This window comes from Natator depressus, chromosome 11 (genome assembly GCF_965152275.1).
Source record: "Natator depressus isolate rNatDep1 chromosome 11, rNatDep2.hap1, whole genome shotgun sequence".
NCBI lineage: Eukaryota > Metazoa > Chordata > Testudines > Cheloniidae > Natator > Natator depressus.
Window position 1 is genome coordinate 58505595 of NC_134244.1, and position 22518 is coordinate 58528112.

Consider the following 22518-nt stretch of genomic DNA (forward strand, 5'->3'; position numbering starts at 1 on the left):
ATGCAATCCATCTGTCCTAGAACTTAACTACAATTTTTGTAAAACATGCTTAGAAAAAGACAGGGCTTCCTGAAGTGTCCTTTGATAGTTGCAAAAAGGCAGGCTGGGGAAGACAAGCAAATGACCAGAGAAGAAAAAAAGGAAGTAGTAAAGAGCAGGGAGCGGGTAAGAGACAAGGCTATAACAATCACTAACAGTCGACAGAAACTACCAAACAGCTTGTTCGAGAGGAGACGAGGGAGGAAACACTTTTGTTAACATTGTAAAAATAAAGATAACCTAGAAGGATTTACAATCACTCAGAAGATTTTTTTTTTAAGCTGATTGTTCAGTTTTAATCAGGACTAAAAGCTGTTACACCATCTCAACTGAATTCAAATACAGATCCACCTACATGCTTTTGTACTGTAGCATGTTCTGATAGGTGCCCACTTCCTCAGGTTCAATATTTAATTTAAACTTCCAATCTAATAGTGCAATGAGTCATTTCCTAAAGGAAATTGCTGTTCTAATCATTCATTGGATAAGATGTATTCAAAATGCTTCACTCAGAAAGCACAAAACTAAGTGTCCTAGCCAATATTAATTCATCACGAGAACAGTTTTATCACACTTATTGGAGAAGTGCAGAATTTATCTTGGGATTGGCGAAGAGAAAAAAGATCCCATTCAGTTCTTCTCTGCAAACAGGCCACTACTCTAAGTTATGGGGAAAAATAATATTTAGAGTAATCAAACTGATTAACAGCAAAGAGTCCTGTGGCACCTTATAGACTAACAGACGTATTGGTATAAGGTGCCACAGGACTCTTTGCCGCTTTTACAGATCCAGACTAACACAGCTACCCCTCTGACAAATTGATTTACTGTGTGTTAGTCCAGAGGACCACCACCAAAGCCTATTGCCCACATTAATTCCTGATCCAAAAGCAGTGCAAGTTGCCAAAGACAATCCTGTTTCTACCTTCTGCTGATTTTGTCTCCTTACCTCAAATCTCCCCCCAATCTCCACCAGAAAGAAAAAATATTTAATTCCTCCTCTCTATTTGTCTCTCTTCTTCCCCTCAATCACATCCACCTTTGTCTGTCTCTCTGTTCCTCTTCTTTCTCTGTCTCCTTTTTTACTTCTCTTTTAGGGTCAGACCAGCAACTGCAGTAGAAATTTTTTTAAAACGCAATATTCTTAGAGAAAAGTGTCTTCTCTGGAGGGCTGGCTGCAGAATGGAATGGAATGGATTAAGACTGGGTGACAGTGCGTTTAAGACTGCAGATAGCACTGTTGGTAAAGTTTGTCCAAGAAAGTTCAGCACTATTCCATTTCTGCTCCTACCACCAAGAATGCTGTGGGTGGAGTCAGTTGAACAAATTCTAAACCCCGATTAACCACAGGTGAGCAGAATACCCATTTGTTCACCACCAATGTCATGTGATATCAGATAACTACTTAATTTGACCCCTTTGGGTATGTCTACCCTGCAATAAATGACATGTGGCACAGCCTCAGCAGGGCCAGGTCAGCTGACTTGGGCTCATGGAGCTCAGGGTGCAGGGCTATAAAATTGCAGTGTAGATGTTCAGGGCTGGGCTCCAGCCCGAGCCGGAATGTCTACACTGCAACTTTACAACCCTGCAACCTGAGCCCTGCAAATCTGCGTCAGCTGTCCCAGGGTCTGAGACTCAGTGCCAGGGGTTTTTTAATCGCAGTATAGACATATCCTAGTTATCTTTGTGTAGCTCTTGCTACAAGAGTGTATGTATTTTAAACTAGAACATTATATTAGGAAATCCTGTTTCCCAGCACCAAGGAGTTATTATAAGCGCTAAGTACCAGAGCTTAACACTTAAGCAAAAGAGCGTGATGTGAATAGTAGCTGTGTTAAAATACCAAGCATCAGATTACAAATAAAATTCTGGTTGGAATGTAGTAAATGGTTGTAACTGCTAACTGAACCTTTTAAGAGCAATCCATTTTATCAGCACATTCATGTGCTTTTTAATCAAATAAATGGATTTCAGTGGCCTCTTCCTTACCAGCAGTGGCTGAGAGTAAAGTTCAAGCTGTGCTCTGTAAATTATGTCATCCAATACCTCCTGGCCAAGACCCCACTGTCCATTATATCTACAAAACAGAACAAAACAAGACATTTATCATTCAGTACTTTTTGAACCCAAACCCTTCTCCTTTGTATCTACAAAGAATATATGCTAACACAGCATAAAGGAATAGATGGAGCACTTAAGTTATTCTAATTGATATTACAACTAATTGTTCCCTCCCATCTCCCAGACAGAAGGATGTTATCATGGTAAGGGTCACAGTAAAGAGGGGTGGAGGGGCAACATTTGAAAGTTACATTATTTGGTATAATTGTTTCGGATTCGTGTGTTTAGGCTAACCCAGTGGCTCCATGTCACACTGCCATTCCAGGAGACCCAGGTTTATCAGCTACCTTGAAGCTTGCAAACATTACACTGGTGAAGAGAAGGGATACTGTGGAAGTGACATCCCTTGGAGAGAAGAGGAAACAAGGAGCACCACACTTCAGCACCCAGTGCTGGTGACTGAATGCTGATAAAGGCATTCCCAAAATGTCAGCTGGCCAATATAGCAAGTCAAGGGAAAATAAGGAGATAAAGCAGTTGATCCTCAAATAAAGTGGTGGCTTAATTCTTGTTTTCATGCATAAAGACAGAGAGAAAAGAGGGTATTTTAATTCTCTAGAAGCCATCCAGCTCCTCCTCTTCCGAACTCTACCTACTTACATGGCATAATAGACACCTGTGAGCAGCTGCACCATGAAGTCAGGATCTAGTACCACTCTGTTACAGAATTCTTTCCAGCGTTTCTCATGCTGTCGTGGAAATCCACTCACGCAAAGCCTGGCAAAACACAAAATCAAAATTCTGATCTCATGAACACTTTAAGGAAACATGCTTTACATCCATCAAATGCGAGACACTCAGGTGATAAGCTCTGATTATTCTTCCAAACATTAACTGTTCTGTTTCTTGCTGCAAAGTCACATGTCAGCTCTTGATGCTTTTAAGCAAGTATCTTCACGGCAGAGCCTAGAAACATTGGCCACAATTCCAGTAGTCTATCTTCATACACCCTTATTCACATTAGCTTGGGTGAAATCACCAACCAGGTAGTTGTGAGTGTGGGAGACAGAACTTTCTCAGAAGCTAGCCAGAAGATGTGAGAACAACAGTGAATGTGCCTCAGATAGAATGTTTAGTTTAAGGCTACAGAATGGAGAGCTCATCTCCTCTGTAACATACTGTAACAGAATATTAATAGGTGAGTGTTTCATTTCAAAAAATAAATTGGGGCAAACAAAGTTGCTTTCTTTATGAAAAGAACTATTCTTTCAAATGGCATCTTTTTATATTGCCAACTCCTTGGAGCAGGGGCTTTGCCTTCCCCACATTCAGTTCAGCGCTGAAGCACATCATATATATTCAATAAATATAATCACCACTTTTATTTAGAGCTTTGAGATCTGAATATCAGACAACATGGAAGCTGCACACAACCATTCTAATGTATTTAATGCATAAGTATTTACTCTTTATACTCACAACAAGGATTTCTTAGGCAAAGAGCTAATGTAACAAGCATTAGCCCTTCAGAGCAAGAGAGACAATGGAGCCTAGGGGCTGATGATAAACATCTTAGCTCTTTCTTGCATCAGACGTTTCAATGCTCAACTTTTATAGTGAGTTTTACAAAATATTGAGTCTGGAAATTTCTATAAAGGTTCTGGACAGAGCTGGGAAAAGGCTGTATAAACACCTAATTCAAGCAAAGGGCACAGTGATGATATTGATAATGACAGAGGAAGGTATTGAGAATGGCAAACTTCCATTTAAAAAAAAGATTCGTTTTGGCCAGCACTGCACCATATACAATCCTCGTTTCAGTAAATACTGTAAATGGCATTTTGTACCACTTGTCCAGAAGAGACCCTAGATGCCTGAATATTTCTCTCTCTCTCTCTCATAACAAAAATATGAGAGAATGCATCTGGCTAAGAATAAGATAACCACTGTTTAATATACAGAATCATCTAGCCTAAAATAGTAAAATAATTTAATCTGGAGATTAACCAGAAATATTTCTGGTTCTAAACCAATCCAGACACAAAATCTGTTATTTAATATGTGTTTAATGGCCTATATAAAACGTATTGGTAGTCCAGTTCCTTCCTAGTGGGCAAGGAGAGACATGGACAAAAACTGATAGCACACGTGGCACTGCCACTAACTGGCAACTCTGGGCAGAGAAAGTCAGGAATGAATGGGCATGAACATCTAACCAACTGCTCTCATCACTGTGCCAGTGTTCTTACAAGTCAGGAGTGAGGAACTTTGGAAGGAGCCAGGAGGGGAAGTTTCTATGTAATTATTCTGTGAATAGCTAGGGAACTTTTTTCCAAGTTTATTAAACCAGCACCTTTCATGAGCATAAAATCACACACTACAGGGGAAAAGGAACTTCAGAATGTTTTACAGACTAGCATGTCAAATGATGCTGATGGAAAGAAGGAGGTTCCTAAACTGACTTCTGAAAGGGTTTCTTTAAGGGGAACTTGCAAGTGTGTACACAAGTGAGTTCCTCACTCAAGGTTGTTTGCAATACAAGAACAAGCACAGCCACTCACACATTTGTATTTACAGCATATTCCTGAGGGTAAAAAACAAGTATTCAGGAGGAAAAATGAAATGTTGAAGAGACCATTATATGGGCAGATTATGATCATTAGGTAGCAGGAATACTCAGGTTTATAAATGCTAGACCCAGATGAGTATTATCCAAGGATTCAAGTGACAAGGAAAATTGGAAATCCATTGCACGGATTTCATAAATGTCATGGAGGATAAGAATAGCAGACAACTAGAGAACAGTGCACTTGTGCCCTCAGCCTATCATTTTTCCCATCTTTTTAAGAAGTGAGTGTTATCAGGGTGTATGTGGTTTTAGCTGGCTGCTATTGTTAGTCTTGATGGCTTTACTAGGTAAGGAAGGCTTTATTATTTTAATGGGTTTGTTTTGTAAGTGTTTTACTGTACATTCACTTAGAGCAAATGTTTGGGTGCTTTAAAGTGTCATAAATAATTTAATAAGTGTAGCAATCATTTAAGAAAGAAAATAGGTTAACCTTGCAAGCATCTACAAACCTGGAAGTCTAATTTCAGCTCTGGGTGAAAGGAAAAAGGAAAACCAAGAGTTGCATCAGAGGTACGACTTGCATGAGATGAAGAGCAGATGTATTCGTTCTGAGCTCTGGTCTTGTTTTTTTGGTAAGTTTCTTAGCTTCTTGTTCCCGGCCTTGTTAGGAACAAATTGTCAGCAGGTCAAAATCTAAAATTATTCCACCAAACAACTTGTTCTTTACTCCTAAGGCCTCTACCTCATATCCTGCCATCTCTAGAAAATCTGTTGACTGAGAACTAGAACATCAAGACATAAAAGTGCACTGACTTGAAGCCTTGCTGCACTTCAGCAGAGACTGGATAATGTAACAAAATAGTTGTATCATATTGAACTAATTTCTAATTAACTTCAGGATGCTGATGTAAGATGAATGGAGGAGCTGTTATTTCCATGCAGCAAAATTGAAATGTGCCTCCTACTGACAAACTACATGTGTTCAGATAGGAAGATTTACTCAGGAATAACCAACCCACTTGGTCATTTGCCACTGCCGATTCAGCTGAATTTTGGGTGGAATTTAGCGGAGACATGCACTTAGAAAAGCAAAATTATTGGAAGTTAAATACAAGAAATACAGGAAAATCCACAGGGCAGATTTCCCAAGGCTACTCTCTGTACTATACCTACGCCTAAAACTGGATGGACCAAGGTCAAGGAAGTCTGAGGACTCCAGGCAGTGCCCAAAAATAACTGTCAACCTTTTCAACCATCTTTCAAAAAAGGTCTGAAACAATACAATAATTGACAAGGTTCTCCACATCAAGTCACGGCTTCCTGAGCAAATGTTTCCTCTTTAAAAGAAGCTGCCACCCTCTGCCCTCCTGAAAAAAGGCATTTATAATCTACACTAGGAGCAAAAGGAGAGTTTATTCTCCTTGTGCAGTAACTGGAGTTCTTCGAGGTGCATGTCCCTATGGGTGCTCCACTTCAGGTGTGCTTACATTCCATGTGCCTTTGATTGAAGATTTTTGGTAGTAGTGTCCTTTCAGCCCACGCATGCGCCCTACGCATCCTCATACCCCACACGAGGACAACACAGTGTTGCACAAGTTAACCACCCTCAGTTCCTTCTCCACGGCAAAGTCCCACAGAGGAAACTCTGAAGCAGGAGGAGGAGGAGGGCGGGTAGTGGAGCACCTGTAGGGGGACACATCCCAAAGAACTCCATTTACTGCACAAGGTGAGTAATCTCTCCTTTTTCGAATATTGCCCCATGAGTGCTCCTCTTCAGATGACTTCTAAGCTGCTGAAACTAGGCTGCAGCTGGCTATATACAATTGCATAGGCTCATCGCTTCGGCACAAAGAGAAGGGGATCTCATGTCTCCTCTTGTTGATGCAGAACATGCAGGCTAGATTGTCTGTCAGAATTTTGTGTGTGTGTCTCCGATGGCAGGAAGAAGATACAAGCATTCCTAATTGCCCTCCTCTCCAGGAGACTGATATGTAACCATATTTCTTGGACAGACCATTTGCCCTGAATGGTGTGAATCCCTAAATGCGCCACCCAACGCAAGAGGCATCTGTCATTATGGCAATGGTTGGGTTGGATGAATGGAACACCTGCACAGACATTGTTTGACTCTTTCCACCCATTCTATCCAAGAATTGGAAGTCTTGGCACAGTCAAGGAACTATGATGTGACTGGAATAACAGAGACTTGGTGGGATAACTCACATGACTGCAGCACTGTCATGGATGGGTATAAGCTGTTCAGGAAGGATGGGCGCGGGAGAAAAGGTGGAGGAGTTGCACTTTATGTAAGAGAGCGGTATGATTGCTCAGAGCTCCAGTATGAAACTGGAGAAAAGTCTGTTGAGAGTCTCTGGGTTAAGTTTAGAGGCGAGAGCAACAAGGGTGATATATTGGTGGGCATCTGCTATAGACCACCAGACCAGGAGGATGAGGTAGACAAGGCTTTCTTTGGACAACTAACTGAAGTCTCCAGATCTCAGGCCCTGCTTCTCATGGGGGAATTCAATCACCCTGACATCTGGTGAGAGAGCAATACAGCAGTGCACAGACAATCCAGGAAGTTTTTGGAAAGTGTTGGGGACAACTTCCTGGTGTAAGTGCTGGAGGAACCACCAACTATATGCTCCTCTTGACCTGCTACTTACAAACAGGGAAGTAGAAGCGAATGGCAACCTTGGCAGCAGTGACCATGAGATGGTCGAGTTCAGGATCCTGACAGAAGGAAGGAAGGAGAGCAGCAGAATACGGACCTGGGACTTCAGAAAAGCAGACTTTGACTCCCTCAGGGAACTGATGGGCAGGATCCCCTTGGAGCCTAATATGAGGGAGAAAGGAGTCCAGGAGAGCTGGCTGTATTTTAAAGAAGCCTTATCGAGGGTGCAGGAACAAACCATCCCAATGTGCAGAAAGAACAGCAAACATGGCAGGCGACTAGCTTGGCTTAATAGGGAAATCTTCTGTGAGCTTAAACACAAAAAGGAATCTTACAAGTGGAAACTTGGACAGATGACTAGGGAGGAGTATAAAAATATTGCTTGCGTATGCAGAGGTGTAATCTGGAAGGCCAAACCACAATTGGAGTTGCAGCTAGCAAGGTATGTGATGGGTAACAAGAAGGATTTCTTCAGGTATGTTAGCAACAAGAAGGTCAGGGAAAGTGTGGGACCCTTACTGAATGTGGGAGGCAACTTAGTGACAGATGATGTGGAAAAAGCTGAAGTACTCAATGCTTTTTTTGCCTTGGTCTTCACAGACAAGATCAGCTCCCAGACTGCTGCACTGGACAGCACAGTATGGGAAGGAGGTGAGCAGCCCTCAGTGGTGAAAGAACAGGTTAAAGACTATTTTGAAAAGCTGGATATGCACAAGTCCGTGGGTCCAGATCTAATACATCCGAGGGTGCTGAGGGAGTTGGCTGATGTAATTGCAGAGCTATTGGCCATTATCTTTGATAACTAGTGGTGATCGGGGGAGGTCGTGGACAACTGGAAAAAGGCAAATATAGTGCTCATTTTTTAAAAAAGGAAGAAGGAGAATCCGGAGAACTACAGAGTGGTCAGCCTCACCTCAGTCCCCGGAAAAATCATGGAGCAGGTCCTCAAAGGAATCCATTTTGACACGCTTGGAGTAGAGGAAGGTGATCAGGAACAGTCAACATGGATTCACTCAGGGCAAGTCATGCCTGACCAACCTGATTTTCTTCTATAATGAGATAACTGGCTCTGTGGATATGGGGATAGCGGTGGACATGACATACCTTGACTTTAGCCAAGCTTTTGATATGGTCTCCCACAGTATTCTTGACAGAAAGTTAAAGAAGTATGGATTGGATGAATGGACTATAAGGTGGATAGAAAGCTGGCTAGATCATCGGACTCAACAGATAGTGATCAACATCTCAATGTCTAGTTGGCAGCTGGTATCAAGCAGAGTGCCCCAGGGATTGTGGATGACACTAAACTGGGGGGGAAGAGGTAGATATGCTGGAGGGAAGAGGTAGATATGCTGGAGGGTAGGGATAGGGTCCAGAGTGACCTAGATAAATTGGAGGATTGGGCCAAAAGAAATCTTATGAGGTTCAACAAGTGCAGAGTTCTGCACTTAGGACGGAAGAATCCCATGCACTGTTACATGCAGGGGAACCAACTAGCTAAGTGGCAGTTCTGCAGAAAAGGACCTGAGCATTACAGTGGACGAGAAACTGGATATGAGTCAATAGCGTGCCCTTGTTGCCAAGAAGGCTAACCGCATATTGGGCTGCATTAGTAGGAGCACTGCCAGAAGACCAAGGGAAGTGATTATTCTCCTTTGTTTGGCACTGGTGAGGCCACATCTGAAGTATTGTGTCCAGTTTTGGGCCACTCACTATAGAAAGGATGTGGACAAATTGGAGAGAGTTCAGAGGAGGGCAACGAAAATGATTAGGGGACTGGAACACATGACTTATGAAGAGAGGCTGAAGGAACTGGGCTTATTTAGTCTGCAGAAGAGAAGAGTGAGGGGGGATTTGATAGCAGCCATCAACTACCTGACGCGGGGTTCCAAAGACGATGGAGCTCAGCTGTTCTCAGTGGTGGCAGATGACAGAACAAGGAGCAATGGTCTCAAGTTGCAATGGGGGAGGTCTCAGTTGGATATTAGGAAAAACTATTTCACTAGGAGGATGGTGAAGCACTGGAATGGGTTACCTAGGGAGGTGGTGGAATCTCCATCCTTAGAGGTTTTTAAGACCCGGCTTGACAAAGCCTTGGCTGGGATGAATTATTGCGGCTGGTCCTGTTTTGAGCAGGGTGTTGGACTAGATGACCTCCTGAGGTCTCTTCCAACCCTAATCTTCTATGACCCAGAGAATCTTATATTTGCTGAGGGATGACATCAGTTTTTTCAGGCTGTGTTTGTTGGGAGTGCCATCCTGTGCCAGCCCTGGAAACATCGAAGCTGTAACCTAGCACGTTGGGTCAGAAAGGTACAAGCTGCCATATATCCAAGTAGTTGAAGGCAAGTTTTTGTTGAAGGCTGGGGACTGACTTGAATTTTTGAGCTGAGGTTTGTTCAACCTGTCCATGGGAAGCTAAGCTTTGGCTCACACTTTGTCTAAGGAAGCCTCTATTAATTCTATCCTTTGCACAGGGCTCAAAATTAATTTCTTGATGATGAGATACAAACGTAGCCTGCGAAACAGGGACAATGATGTCTTGGTGGCGGAGAGAAGCTCTTTGTCAGACTGGCCCTTGAGTAGACACTTGTGAGAAAGGATGAATTGCCACATGATAACAGGTGTCCAATCTCCTAATTCTAATGAAGGAATTTTAGCTGCAAGAGTCACCCATCCTGAATTTTTGTGTTTCACAAAGCCATTTAAGACTTTTGTGTTTTCACAAAGCCATTTTTAGGAGTCTTAGATCTAGAATTGCTCTCCATACCTCATTCGTTTTTGGGACCAGAAAATACTTGGAGTAAAAACACCTCCCCCTGCATTGAGCTGGAACTGTTTCTATGGCTCCTATACATAGAAGGGAGTTGATTTCCTGTTCTAGCAAGAGCTCATGAGAAGGGTCCCTGAAAAGGGACAGGGAAGAGGGTGGATAGTGGGGAGAGAGGTAAAATGGATGGATTATGTAATTTCCAACACCAGTGTGACGGATGAGATCTGATCCCATGCGGGCTGAAAGTGGGAGAGACTATTTCCAAAGAGGGGAGGAGGGACGGGTACAGGTAGAATGGTGTAGCTTGCACGTTGGTAGTGTGGGGTTGTTCCAGACCCTTGATCAATCTGCCAGAACTGTCACTTTGATGACGATGAAGGCTAAGTGATGGATGCACATGAATGGATGGTCTATGAAACCTTGGCTTCCCTCTGGGCAGCTCAATGCGTCTTTGAAATCCTGAAAATCGCTGAGGACGGGATCTGTGCACCATTTGGAATCTGCTAAGCTTTTGTTTTCTTGCAGGTGTATAAATCCCAAGGGACCATAAAGTGGCCCGGGAATCCTTTAAGAGATGCAAAAATTCATCAGCGGATTCAGCAAAATGTTTTGACCCATCAAAGGAAAGGTTTTTGACGGTGTTTTGGACCTCTCTTGGGAACCCGGAGATCTGGAGCCAGGATGGTCTGTGATCATTGCTGTAGAAATGGAATGAGCAGCAGTCCTAGATGCACACTGCTTAGGCTCATTCGCCGTGGCGTCCTGCTTCTACAGCGTGAAGGAGGTTTGCGGTACTGAGGTATATTTGGCACCTTCAGTCTTAGAGAAGCCCAGAGCCCCAGGTCTAGAGTTGGTACCAACAGAGTGTGGAGCCTCAGCAGTACCCAGAGCAGGACATGAGTTCTCCCATGCAGTCTTAGCCTCTGTCTCCTCAGAGTTTAGGGGTATATTCTGTCACAGTCTCCTGGCCTGGATCCGAGGCCAAATGGAGAGAACGCTCCATCATTAAGAGCTTAAATTTTATCTCTCTTTTCTACCTGGCTCTGCTTTTAAAGGGATATGCATCCCCCAAACAGCAGATATGCTGGGAAAGCCTGACACTGACCAGGAAAGCTTCCCAGCAATTGAGGCAGCGTTTGAAACTCAGAGACCCTGGCATATCCTGGGATGACAGGGATCTTGGGACAAAAAAAGGTCCCTCGTCCCCCCCGCCTTGGGGAAAGATTATAAACCAGGCCCCTCTACAAAATCAACTAAATATTATATATTAAAGAAAAGGAAAAGAAAATATTAGACTACAGAACAAGCTTTTAATAGCAAAGTGGACACTCTAATGCTCCATCTCAGACCAAGGTGGTTGAGAAGGAATGGAGGACAATTAACCCGCTTCTGTGTTCTCAATGTGGGGCAAAAGGATGTGTAGGATGCATGCACGGGCCAAAAAGACCCACCAAAAATCTCCAAAGACACGTGGAGTGTAAGCACACCGGCAGTGGAGCACCCATCCGGACACTACTCAAAGAAGAAGAACAAGAACTTGAAACTATAGTGAAGAACATAATTATCAGACACATAGATGAACACGATTTGTTGGGGAAGAGTCAACATGGTTTTTGTAAAGGAAAGTCATGCCTCACCAATCTATTAGAATTCTTTGAGGAGATCAACAAGCATCTGGACAAAGATGATCCAGTGGATATAGTGTACTTAGATTTTCAGAAAGGCTTTGACAAGGTCCCTCACCAAAGGCTCTTAAGAAAAGTAAGCTGTCACGGGATAAGAGGGAAGGTCCTCTCCTGGATCAGTAACTGGTTAAGAGATAGGAAACAAAGGGTAGGAATAAATGGTCAGTTTTCAGAATGGAGAGAGATAAATATTGGTGTCCCTCAGGAGTCTCTACTGGGACCAGTACTGTTCAACATATTCACAAATGATCTGGAAAAAGGGGTAAACAGTGAGATGGCAAAATTTGCAGATGATACAAAACTACTCAAGATAGTTAAGTCCAAAGCAGACTTCCGAGAGTTACAAAGGGATCTCACAAAACTGGTTGACTGGGCAACAAAATGGCAGTAATGGAACATCTGTAAGGTAGCAATTCATACGTTTCATAACAAAAACCTTCTGAGATGTTTTTCAAAGGCAAGTTTGTGTTATTGTGGTACTCTGGGATTTTATAAGACGTTTTAGGTTTGTACTTGAACACTGAAATTTGAAGAAATATGGTACATTTCTACATATTAACAAATTCTAAATCAAGGAACGTTAAGAAAACACTTTCACTGACTTATAAGAGGAAAATCAGGCCTGACAAATTTCTGCACATTACTTGCATTGTTGCACAAGATGAAAGAGTGGACATGATTTACCTAAATTTCATAATACACTTTAATAATGTACCACAGAACAGAGTGACTTACAAAGTTAGAAAGAAAGTATGAGAAAGGAGATCACAAAATTGGTTTAAGGACAGGAAACAGAAGGTGCCAATGAAAAGGAGCCATTCAGGATGGGGGTGGGGTGATATAACAATCAGTTTTAGGATCACGTACTTCAAATATGTATACAAGTGACTTTTGTGGTGTAGGGGACAGAATATCATTTCAAAACTAGTTACATACACTGAAAGAAAAAATCAGAAGGCTTAGAGGTAAGCATTATTTATTATTTATACAGAAGTGTACTAGGCACTTTATAGAAGAAGTAAAACTTAGATTCCTGCCACAGATGTCTAAAATCCAGATGATAAATTATGATAAAAGAAGTGGGGGTAGCAAACAAACAGAACGAGGTGGGAAAGGGTGAGCTAAGATAAGAGAACAACAATTTACACAATTACTGATTTGCATACCTTGATAGCCACATGACTATTTTTAGCTCACTTCTTGTAGGCATCAATGCAGAAGCTAGGGGTTTTTTTTGAGGGGGGCAGGGGGAGACAGGGAGAAGGTGGTGCACAGGTGAACAGGAGTTTGGAGGCTCTCCACACATGTGTGAAGTGTATATATAGTAGAACTTGGATGCAGGGAAGCTCAGTTTATGGTGAAACTGAATAAAATTTTCATACTATTTCAAAATGTGCAAATTACAATTCCAGTTACAGGGAACCATTTTCCATAGTGAAATTATTCAGTGTTAAAATTCAGTCCATTGTTATAGGTTTTATTCCATTCTATATCTGAAGAAAGGAAACATTTCAAATGTAAAGAAGTATAGTACACTTGGCCAAACTCAGCCCTGGTATAACTCAACTGAAGGTGACAGAAGTATATCAAGGAAAAACTCCATTCTGTGAGATTCAGGAACAAAGAAATTGTAGAAACAACAACTAAAAGAAAAAAGACTAGAATAGGAACATAAGAACGACCATACTGGGTCAGACCAAAGGTCCATCTAGCCTAGTATCCTGTCTTCCGACAGTGGCCAATGCCAGGTATCCAGAGGGAATCAACAGAACAGGTAATTATCAAATGATCCATCCCCTGTCACCCATTCCCAGCTTCTGACAAGAACCCTTGGTGGGACTATGTATTGTGTTCTAATAGAGTATAAGCTGATAGAAGCTATTTTGATCCTGCTGTACACTGGGGAAAACAATATCTGTATAGTGTATAATGCTTGTCAGCAATTTACAGGAAATATACTGCTGAAGCTGACAAGGCATAGCAAAAACACAGAGAAAAGGATTCTGCTGCTTCGTGAGTATGTATTATAAAGAAAGTTTAGCCACCCGTGGCCTGTTTGTTTTAGCATAACAAGCTGGCACAAAGGAGATGATGGGTTGGGGGGGGGGGAAATCACAGATATTTAAGATTCTAGAACAAAAAGAAGGGCTTTATGTCAAAAAGCTGTTTTAAATACTACTCAAGCAAGAGGTCATGGAAAGCATGGGTATAAAGAGTGAGAAATGATGGCACAATTTCTCCAAGTGTGGTGTTGTTATGAAACAAACTGTCAAAATGCTGTTCAAGTCAGTCATCCAAAGCAACTCAAAAGTAAATTCAACTAATATTCAGAAGCAGAGGAAATAGTTGGTACAACTATTTTTGGGTCACTATAAAGAGATGCAGGTTGATTTGCATTTACTGCAGGTCTTGACACACTACAGTTTTTACGATTAATGTTCCACAAAACAAAACCTAGAACTAAAGCAAATGCAATTGATATACAATCAAGGCATTGTTTTCGTATGCAATAACAGCATTAAGTTTCTAATTAAATTATGATCTGTAAAGTTACCAGAGGGGAATGAGTAAATCCATTAGCTTCCTTTGCATATTTGTAACTCAAGAATGTTCCTTAAGCATGAAATCCTCACCTGGAACCCATCCTGCAAAGTGATTGATAGGAGGAGGCAGGCATGTAGACAATAGCAGAGTTGTAGCACAGCATGAGAAAGCCGAGCACCTCAAACCTGAAGACAGACAAGAACATGAGACAAAAGAAAATACATGGATTCAGATTTTTAATAGTCCACCAGAAGAACTTAAACATTGTTAATGGTTCACTCGCAGGACAAGATGGCATCAGAAATACAGTACATCAGCCAGTAACTATCGCTCTTCCATTTTAATTCACTGACTAGAAATAGTCAATCAAGAGACTCAATATTAAATACTTTAAAAGGCATGAGATGTAACAGATTACTACCCTAATGCCACTGCATTGTATAGACGAATAATGCAACAAGCTATTTTAGAATATATGATTGAAGACAGACATAGTATAGGAAAAGTTTGCATTTCCCATAAACTATTTTAACCTAGTGTCTATGTCTGCCAATCAGCCTTCCAGACTGCTTGGAGACACCACTGGCAGAAATGGATCTGATGGAGAAATTATTTATATCTAATGAATTAGTAACAGACTTACAAGCTCTAAATTGTAAGAGAAGAGCCAGACAGGTAAAGTACTCGCTATATACAGGTCTATTGACCTAACGTTGTTTTATGCTTCAGACTAATGAAATATCTACAACTTGACTACTCACCTGTTCTGTGCAGTGAAGGTTTCTCTCTGAGGATGAAGATCACTATAAACCACCCTGATGAGGTCATGTTGACATAGGGCTCCCTCAGTCAAAGCCATGGATCCAATCGTAGAAGGCTTGGGTGGGAAAGGAATGGGGAAAATAAAAACAGGAAACACTAGCATAAAAAGGATCCAAAACCCATGAAATTTTATCTAGAAAAAGATTCTACTTCTCTCTTGTGGTAATCTGTAAAACTGCTTCAGATTATTCCTAAAATATTCCAAAGGGACACAGTCACCTTAAACCAATCATACTTGAGTCTGAAATGATTTACATAAGCGCTGCTTGTTTTTATAAAAATTCAGTATACTAGCACTGAAAGATTAGAGAAATAATATTTCATTTTCGTTACCTTCTATATTTTGTGCCTAGTCAGTTTCCCCGTTTCCCATATTGTTTCAGGCAATAATAGGAGAGAAAGCATTAAAAAAATAGGATTGCAAAACCAAGACACAGTGACAGGGAAAATCAGGAGGAATACCTGAGGCCACTTTTAACTCACAGTTTAAAATTTCAAGTTGACTATGTCCCCCACAAAATGACAAAAGCAGCAGAATAATTCGGTTTCAACTACATGCAACTAGCATGCACAGATCAACACCCAAGAGCCACACTTTCAACTCAACGCATAGAGCACGAGTCACAAAACACCCACTAATACTAAATACACTGTGGTATATCAAGTTCATTTTGTTTGGAGAACTTAATGGACATTGATTTGTGGGACTGAGGTATATCTGGTGCCACATGAAAATGGGGAAATAGCGGGGGTATGTGCTATGAAACTTGCCTGACATCAATAGATGTCCACTTGTTGTCTGTGAAGCATGCGCTAGTGGTCTATAACAAGCTGGCTGGTCATATGAAGTATGCTGCAGCCAGCCCCTATACAGGGATGGGGTCTGTGTGCCAACCCACTTAGTCAATGTGGTCTCTGTCAGTCAATGGTGCATGTTGTCGATGAGTTCAACTAACCAGACTTCATGGTGGCCTTAGGCCCCTTCGTTCTGTGATGGGGCCTAAGCTACTGTCGGGTGACTCAGCAAGCACTGCAAATGCTAGAAGATGAAGGGTTATATGGTACTGGCTCTCTCTTGTTTCCAGTTGTTGAACTGTATTAACACACTTTCAATCATCACTTTTCCATGTTAGAAATTACTGTCATTGCCTTAGGGATATTATGGATTGCAAATGGGACGAAAGGTTGTTTCCCAAGATGGCAAATAGAAGGAGCACATAGTTCACAAGCAATTCCTCTAATACAGGGTTTCTCAAACTTCATTGCATCGTGACCCCCTTCGGACAACAAAAATTACTACATGACCCCAGGCAGGGGGACCGAAACCTGAGCCCCACTGCCCCGGGCATAGGGGCCAAACCTAAAGTCTGAGCCCCGACACCCGGGGGAGGGAGGGGACGAAGCCAAAGCTTGAGGGCTTCAGCCTTGGGCAGGGAGGCTGTAACCTGAGTCTTGCCACCCAGGGCTGAAGACCTCGGGTTTTGGCTTCAGCCCTGGGTGGTGGGGCTCTGAATTCAGCTTCAGCCCCAGGCCCCAGAAAGTCTAATGTCAGCCCTGGCGACCCCATTAAAACAGGGTTGCGACCCACTTTGGGGTCCTGACCCACAGTTTGAGAACTGCTGCTCTGGTAAGAAGGGGTCCAATGTTTAGAAAAAATTTGAGAACTTCTGCCCTACATAGTTCCAGATGCAACAACACACCTCAATACTGACCTGCAACATCTTTTATTTAAATCCTGGATGTCTCATGTGAAAATTAAAACCTATGTTCATTTACAGTGGTTCTGTGATGTGTCTACACATCTGCTAGGGACTAGACTGAAACCACAAATTCACTTTTACATTAGTCTATGCAGGATTTAAACTCAGTTTTCAGAAGCAGAAGCCCAGTGCAGTAATACATTGCACCTTTCACCTCACACGTTAGTAATTTATACAATGACAGATGTAATACCGCTGAAACTTTTGATTGTTATTCAGATATATTTTAGACTGCAAAGAGCTATGAATTAGAAGAGGACTGTGTCCATTTTTACACATAAGGGGAAGACTGGAAGGAAATAACTTACAACTGCTTTATGTCCTTGACATAGCTATTTACTAAGAAATGTTTGATTCTGCCTCCAACCCTGAAGAACAGCCACTATGGGCAAAAAACCCTAGAGTGGAATCCTATTCGTATTCAGGTCCCTGGGAGTTTTGCTACTGACTTCAGTGGGACCAGGATTTCACTAGTAATATCTTAGTAAGACACATTTAATATAAAAAGAGAGCCAAATAAATGAAAATCCACTTGAAACTAATTCTAAGGAAAACGCTATTAAATAAGGGCTAATACATGCACATTGTGTGCTGCAGGCCACTACAAATCAGCTCATGCGTCATAGTATGGGATCAAAGTTCTTCAGCTTCCACCTTCCTCCACATTCCCAAAGCTCCCACCACAACGCAGCATTTATGGAACATGTTTAGTGCTCCCTGCTCATCAACTACAGTACAGAAAATTCAACTGGTAATCTTGCTGGAGACAAAGGTATGGTAGCACTAAAACACAGGAACAAGCTGGAGTTGGGCAAACCAGGATTTTTAAACAGATAAATAGTACATACAGCAGAACAATGTAGTTTAATTTTTGGATCATTTTGTTCCAGTATTTGATAAGGCAGAACCATGCTTTAAATATGCTAACAGCATCCAAGCAGTAGACATGTGAAAGGATGGGAATCTGTAAATCAATGAAAAACTGAAAACAAAGAACAAAACATAACATATCAGATGGAAGTATTTCATTATTCCCTTCAGGACTTACCTTCCCCATCTTCTGTTACTTCTATTGGATTAAATTACACTGTTGCAAGAATTTACCCTTGAAAGTTCAATGAAGGAAGATGCATACAGAATGTTTATCTCTAGCATTGAATGGATCCAATCTTAGTTCTTATTGGACCCAGTTCCAATTTACCACCACAGTTGCACTCTTACCTCATGGTATATTGAGGGCTTAGATAAAGAAGGGATGGTGAAAGATAAAACTTTGTTGTTCCCATCTTTGTCAGCAATTTCCTACAGCAGAGAAAGAGACATGAGGGAACTGGTTTTTGGACTCTTGTGATTATACCACACAGACATAAAAACATAAATCATAAAATAAGGCCCCGATCTTGCAAACTGATTCATCTGCACAGGCCTTTAGTGGCACTGTGCACAGGCATAAAGTCAATTGGACTGCCTCCATTATAGTAGACTGCTTTGCAAAATCAGGGTTTAAGAAAATTCTCAGAAGAGTATTTGTTCTTTTTGTGACCACGGCTTTCTCAGACCTTTAAGAAAGAATTAAAAGATTTTTCTAGCCTCATATCTAATTTATAATCATAGAATTACATAGTGAAACAAGACTGATGCTGAAGGGCCAAAGGAATATATATGTATTACTGCAGATGAGTCATTTGCTAGCAATTGGTAATGTCTCTTGATAAACCCATCAAAGGGAAAAGATGAAAATGTGGGGACTGATTTCTGCAAGTACTGTGGCAAACCAGTAAAGGATATATAGATATTTTGAATACAGCTTTCACATCAATAAAAGTTGGATTTGCCTATGGTGTGCTTGTGTTATAGCATAACATTTATGATTTATTAGAAGTAATCCTATAAAAATATGCCAGAGTCAGCAAATCCCATCTTTTCACATTCTACAATAAAATTTCTAACACACAGAGTATGAGTCACTCTAGTTTCAGTGACAATCAGCTGAAGGCCGTGTATCACTTTCACTTAGCTTCAAGGAACTGTGGAAACTAGAGTTGGCTCCATTGATAAAGCTGCTGTCTGTCTAGATCGGGGCAGGCAAACTTTTTGGCCTGAGGGCCACATTGGGTTTCCAGAATTGTATGGAGGGCCAGTTAGGGGAGGCTGTCTCCCCGCAAACAGCCAGGCGTGGCCCTGCCCCCACCTCCTATCCAACACCCGCCCCGGCTTCTCACCCCCTGACGGCTCCCCGGGACTCCTACCCCATCCACCACCCCCTGCTCCCTGTCCCCTGACCACCCCCGGACCCCCCACCCCTGACTGCTCCCTGCCGCCCCATCCAACCCCCCCTCTCATTCCTGACTTGCCCCCTGGGACCCCTGCCCCATCCAGGGGGCAAGTCAGGATGTGGCCCGCGGGCTGTAGTTTGCCCACCTCTGGTCTAGATTTAATTAGTTTCTCAAGCACTTTTTCACTCTAAAAACCAAAACAATAAAAAAGATAAGGAAGGATTTTTCTTTAACTTAAATCAGAAATATTACCCTCTAGCTCAGTGGTTCTCAACCTGCGGCCCAATTAGCACCCAGCTGTGTGCTAAAGAGTGGCAGGGGCTTGCAGCAGGGTCCAGGGTCGGGGTCACTGCCTAGCCCCTGCGGCAGGGTCTGGGGTCGAGGCTGCTGCCCGGCCCTACACAGAAGGGGTCAGGGTCGGCGGTGGGGTCGGGTTGGGGTTGCCGCCTGGCCCTGCACAATGGGGTCCAGCTTCATGGTCAGGTCTGCTGCTTGGGCCCCACACAGCAGGGTCCAGGGCTGGGTTCAGGGCTGCCACCCGGCCTCACTCAGCAAGGTCTGGGGTTGAGGCTGCTGGCCTGCCCCGCATGACAGGGGTCACAGTTTGCAGCAGGGTAGGGACTGTCGCCCGGCCCCACACAACAGAGTCCAGCCATTGGGGCTCCGCTCCTGGCCCTGCTCTGTGGAGGGATCTATGGGCTGGGGCACTGGGCATAGTAGTGGTGGGGGAGGATTTGGGAGGTTCTGTGGTTCTCAGCCTGCAGCTCAGTAACTCATTGTGGCCCACAATGATTAACAGGTTGAGAATCACTGCTCTAGGTTCTTATTGACATCTGCAGGGGGGTGCCAAGATACTTATATCTGCAGCTAGAGAAAAGTGTTGTTGAGTCACTTCCCATTTTGCAAGGGCTTCCTTCCATTTCAGTTTAGAGAGAATGTAGCAGTATTAGCTGCTGTGCCTATGCAGCCGACATGAGATCCAGAAGGACCAGCTAAAGTGCCCTGATGAACGCTGAAGCCAATGACAGATACTTACAACCTACTTCAGCCCAGCAGATAAAAGTCAAAAGCTAGTACCAGATTCTGATATTGCTTACGCCAGCATAAATCCAGAGTAACTTGACTTTATTGGAGTCAGTGTGGATTTACAAATGTCACTGAGATCAGAATTTGGCTCCATGTCTCACTTTCCAGGTATATGAACATAAAGCGCTCTATACTAACTCTAACACACTGCTTAAAAAAAAACTTGTTAGAAAGGAACAGAGAAGGAAAATATTTTAGGACAATTTATGCTTTAAAGCGATGTAAAATTGAAATTCTCATTACAACAAAGGGCACAGCCTAACAATATTGATAATTTACCAGCCATGGCATATTGGCATAAAAATTAAGAATATAAATTTGTATGAGATACATAATTTAATGTCCATGACAGAATACTATTTTTGATAGCCTGAAATCATCCCTAAGTTTTTGACAGCCAAATTTTGGAGTCTACAGTGAACAACATTTATTATGATGATGATGATTTTTTTTTTTTTTTATAGTCCCAGCCAAAAGATATTTCCCACCCATGCACAACTTGTGACTGAATGTTACTTTAGCCTCAATACTTCACCTTAAAAGGTCATTCTGAGTAACTAAATAGGAGAAGCCCAATATGGAAAGACTGAATAAGCATATTGTTCAGTCCAGGCTATCAGCAAATTTCAACTCTTTAGATATTTACACAGACTTACTAAATTCTTCTAACAAGCACAGTATACAGGGCAACAAAAAATCTTAATTAAAAAATTAAATTAACATTAACCATAATATGTTTAGTGCTGCGCTGAGGCAGTAAATCTGATTTACAAGCTACCAAAGATGCTTCTAAAAACATGTTTTTTTCTGAACACTCATTAAGTTATGCTTTCCTCTAGGTTAAACATACTTAAATGTAACTGCATTAATTCATTAGCATTTTTCATATTCTGCTCTGTTGATATTCCGTGCCTTACTTTATTTCTACTGCTCACTGATTATCTTAAAGCTCTTCACACCCATCCCTCCTTATCTCACTTACCAAATTGTAAATCCCAAGAAGCAGTGCTTCAATGCAACCGTTACTCTGTCTGTCCCTGCTGGCAGTAAGCCGCAGATAAACCCAGATCAATTCTGGCAGGAACTGCAGCGTGAACCTCTTGAGTCGAACTTCAGAACTACGGTAGAGTTCAAAGAGCTGGTGGCAGACAGGTTCCAGGAGCTATAGAAAGAGACAAAACAGCTCAAACGCCAATAATCTTGTGTACTAAAAAAATGCACAAATAAAACCACCACAACTGGCAAAACTGGCATCGTTGTTGGCAACCTTAGAGATGCCAGATATTGAATGGGCATGGAGACTAAGTTACCCACTCCCTGCTAAACACTGTCTTCAAGAATGGGACTGAGGTACATTGGTGAGCATTGTGATGAAGTTCGCACTACCATGGCCCTTAATGTACCTGATCTGTGGCAGAGTTTCATTTTCCAACTGTCAATATGACACCTTTTTATAAGCACCAAATTCATTTACCAGTGAGATGATTTGAGCTGTGCAGACCATAAAGTATGTTCATGTTGCAACCCCAATGCTTTAGAAAAATCTCAGGTGTGGAAAAAGAAATACTTACTAGTGAAATAAGTCTATATCCAGTATAAGGGTAGAGAGTGAATTAACCCTTTACCTTAGATTTTTGTTTGTTTGTTTACAAACAAGAAGGGGGGGCATTTTTGGTCAGCGGTGGGCAAACTAATTTTTTAACACTCTTGATTGAATTTGGTTCCCCTCAAACTGGAAGGCTTACTAGCACTAACTAGAGCTAGATTAAATGCAAGTAGCCAAGATTCCCCAAGGCCCTTATCAATTCAACTCAGTATGGACCCACAAAAACCCCTGCGTTCCAATAGCCAATTGTGCCAAACTGGCAGTTCTGTGATGTGCACAAAATGCTGAATAATTCCTTTTCACTTGTAACCTAAATTAAGATTTGAACCCAAGTCTCCACCTTGCAGAGACCCAATGAAAGCACATATATCTTAACTGTCTTTCCTGGTGAACAGACGTACCATATGTGTCTGGGAAATGTGCTCAACTCACAGTGCAGAAAACAAACAAAAAAAAAAACCTACAGGCTTCATCTAAACCCCAACTGAAGTCAATGGCCAGATTCCCAACAGGATTTGGTGCAGGTCTTAGGTCAGTATCTACAAGCCACTCAAAAGTTTTGAAAGTGACGGAAACTTTTTATCCAGTGACAGAAATCTGAGGCACACAGATGATAAACA

General features: G+C 42.0%; 1 protein-coding gene across 8 annotated transcripts in view; it reads right to left on the reverse strand.

Annotated features, from left to right (window-relative positions):
* HYCC2 (hyccin PI4KA lipid kinase complex subunit 2) overlaps window positions 1-22518 on the reverse strand; it is a 96361-nt gene that overhangs the window by 25084 nt on the left and 48759 nt on the right. For all 8 annotated transcript variants that reach the window (XM_074967898.1, XM_074967901.1, XM_074967899.1 and 5 more), the window contains 6 exons: window positions 21275-21454; window positions 18152-18232; window positions 15110-15225; window positions 14438-14533; window positions 2764-2880; window positions 2032-2119 (listed from right to left, as the gene is read on the reverse strand). In XM_074967898.1, coding sequence (XP_074823999.1) covers window positions 2032-2119; window positions 2764-2880; window positions 14438-14533; window positions 15110-15225; window positions 18152-18232; window positions 21275-21454 — 678 coding nt within the window. The remainder of the gene's footprint in view (window positions 1-2031; window positions 2120-2763; window positions 2881-14437; window positions 14534-15109; window positions 15226-18151; window positions 18233-21274; window positions 21455-22518) is intronic.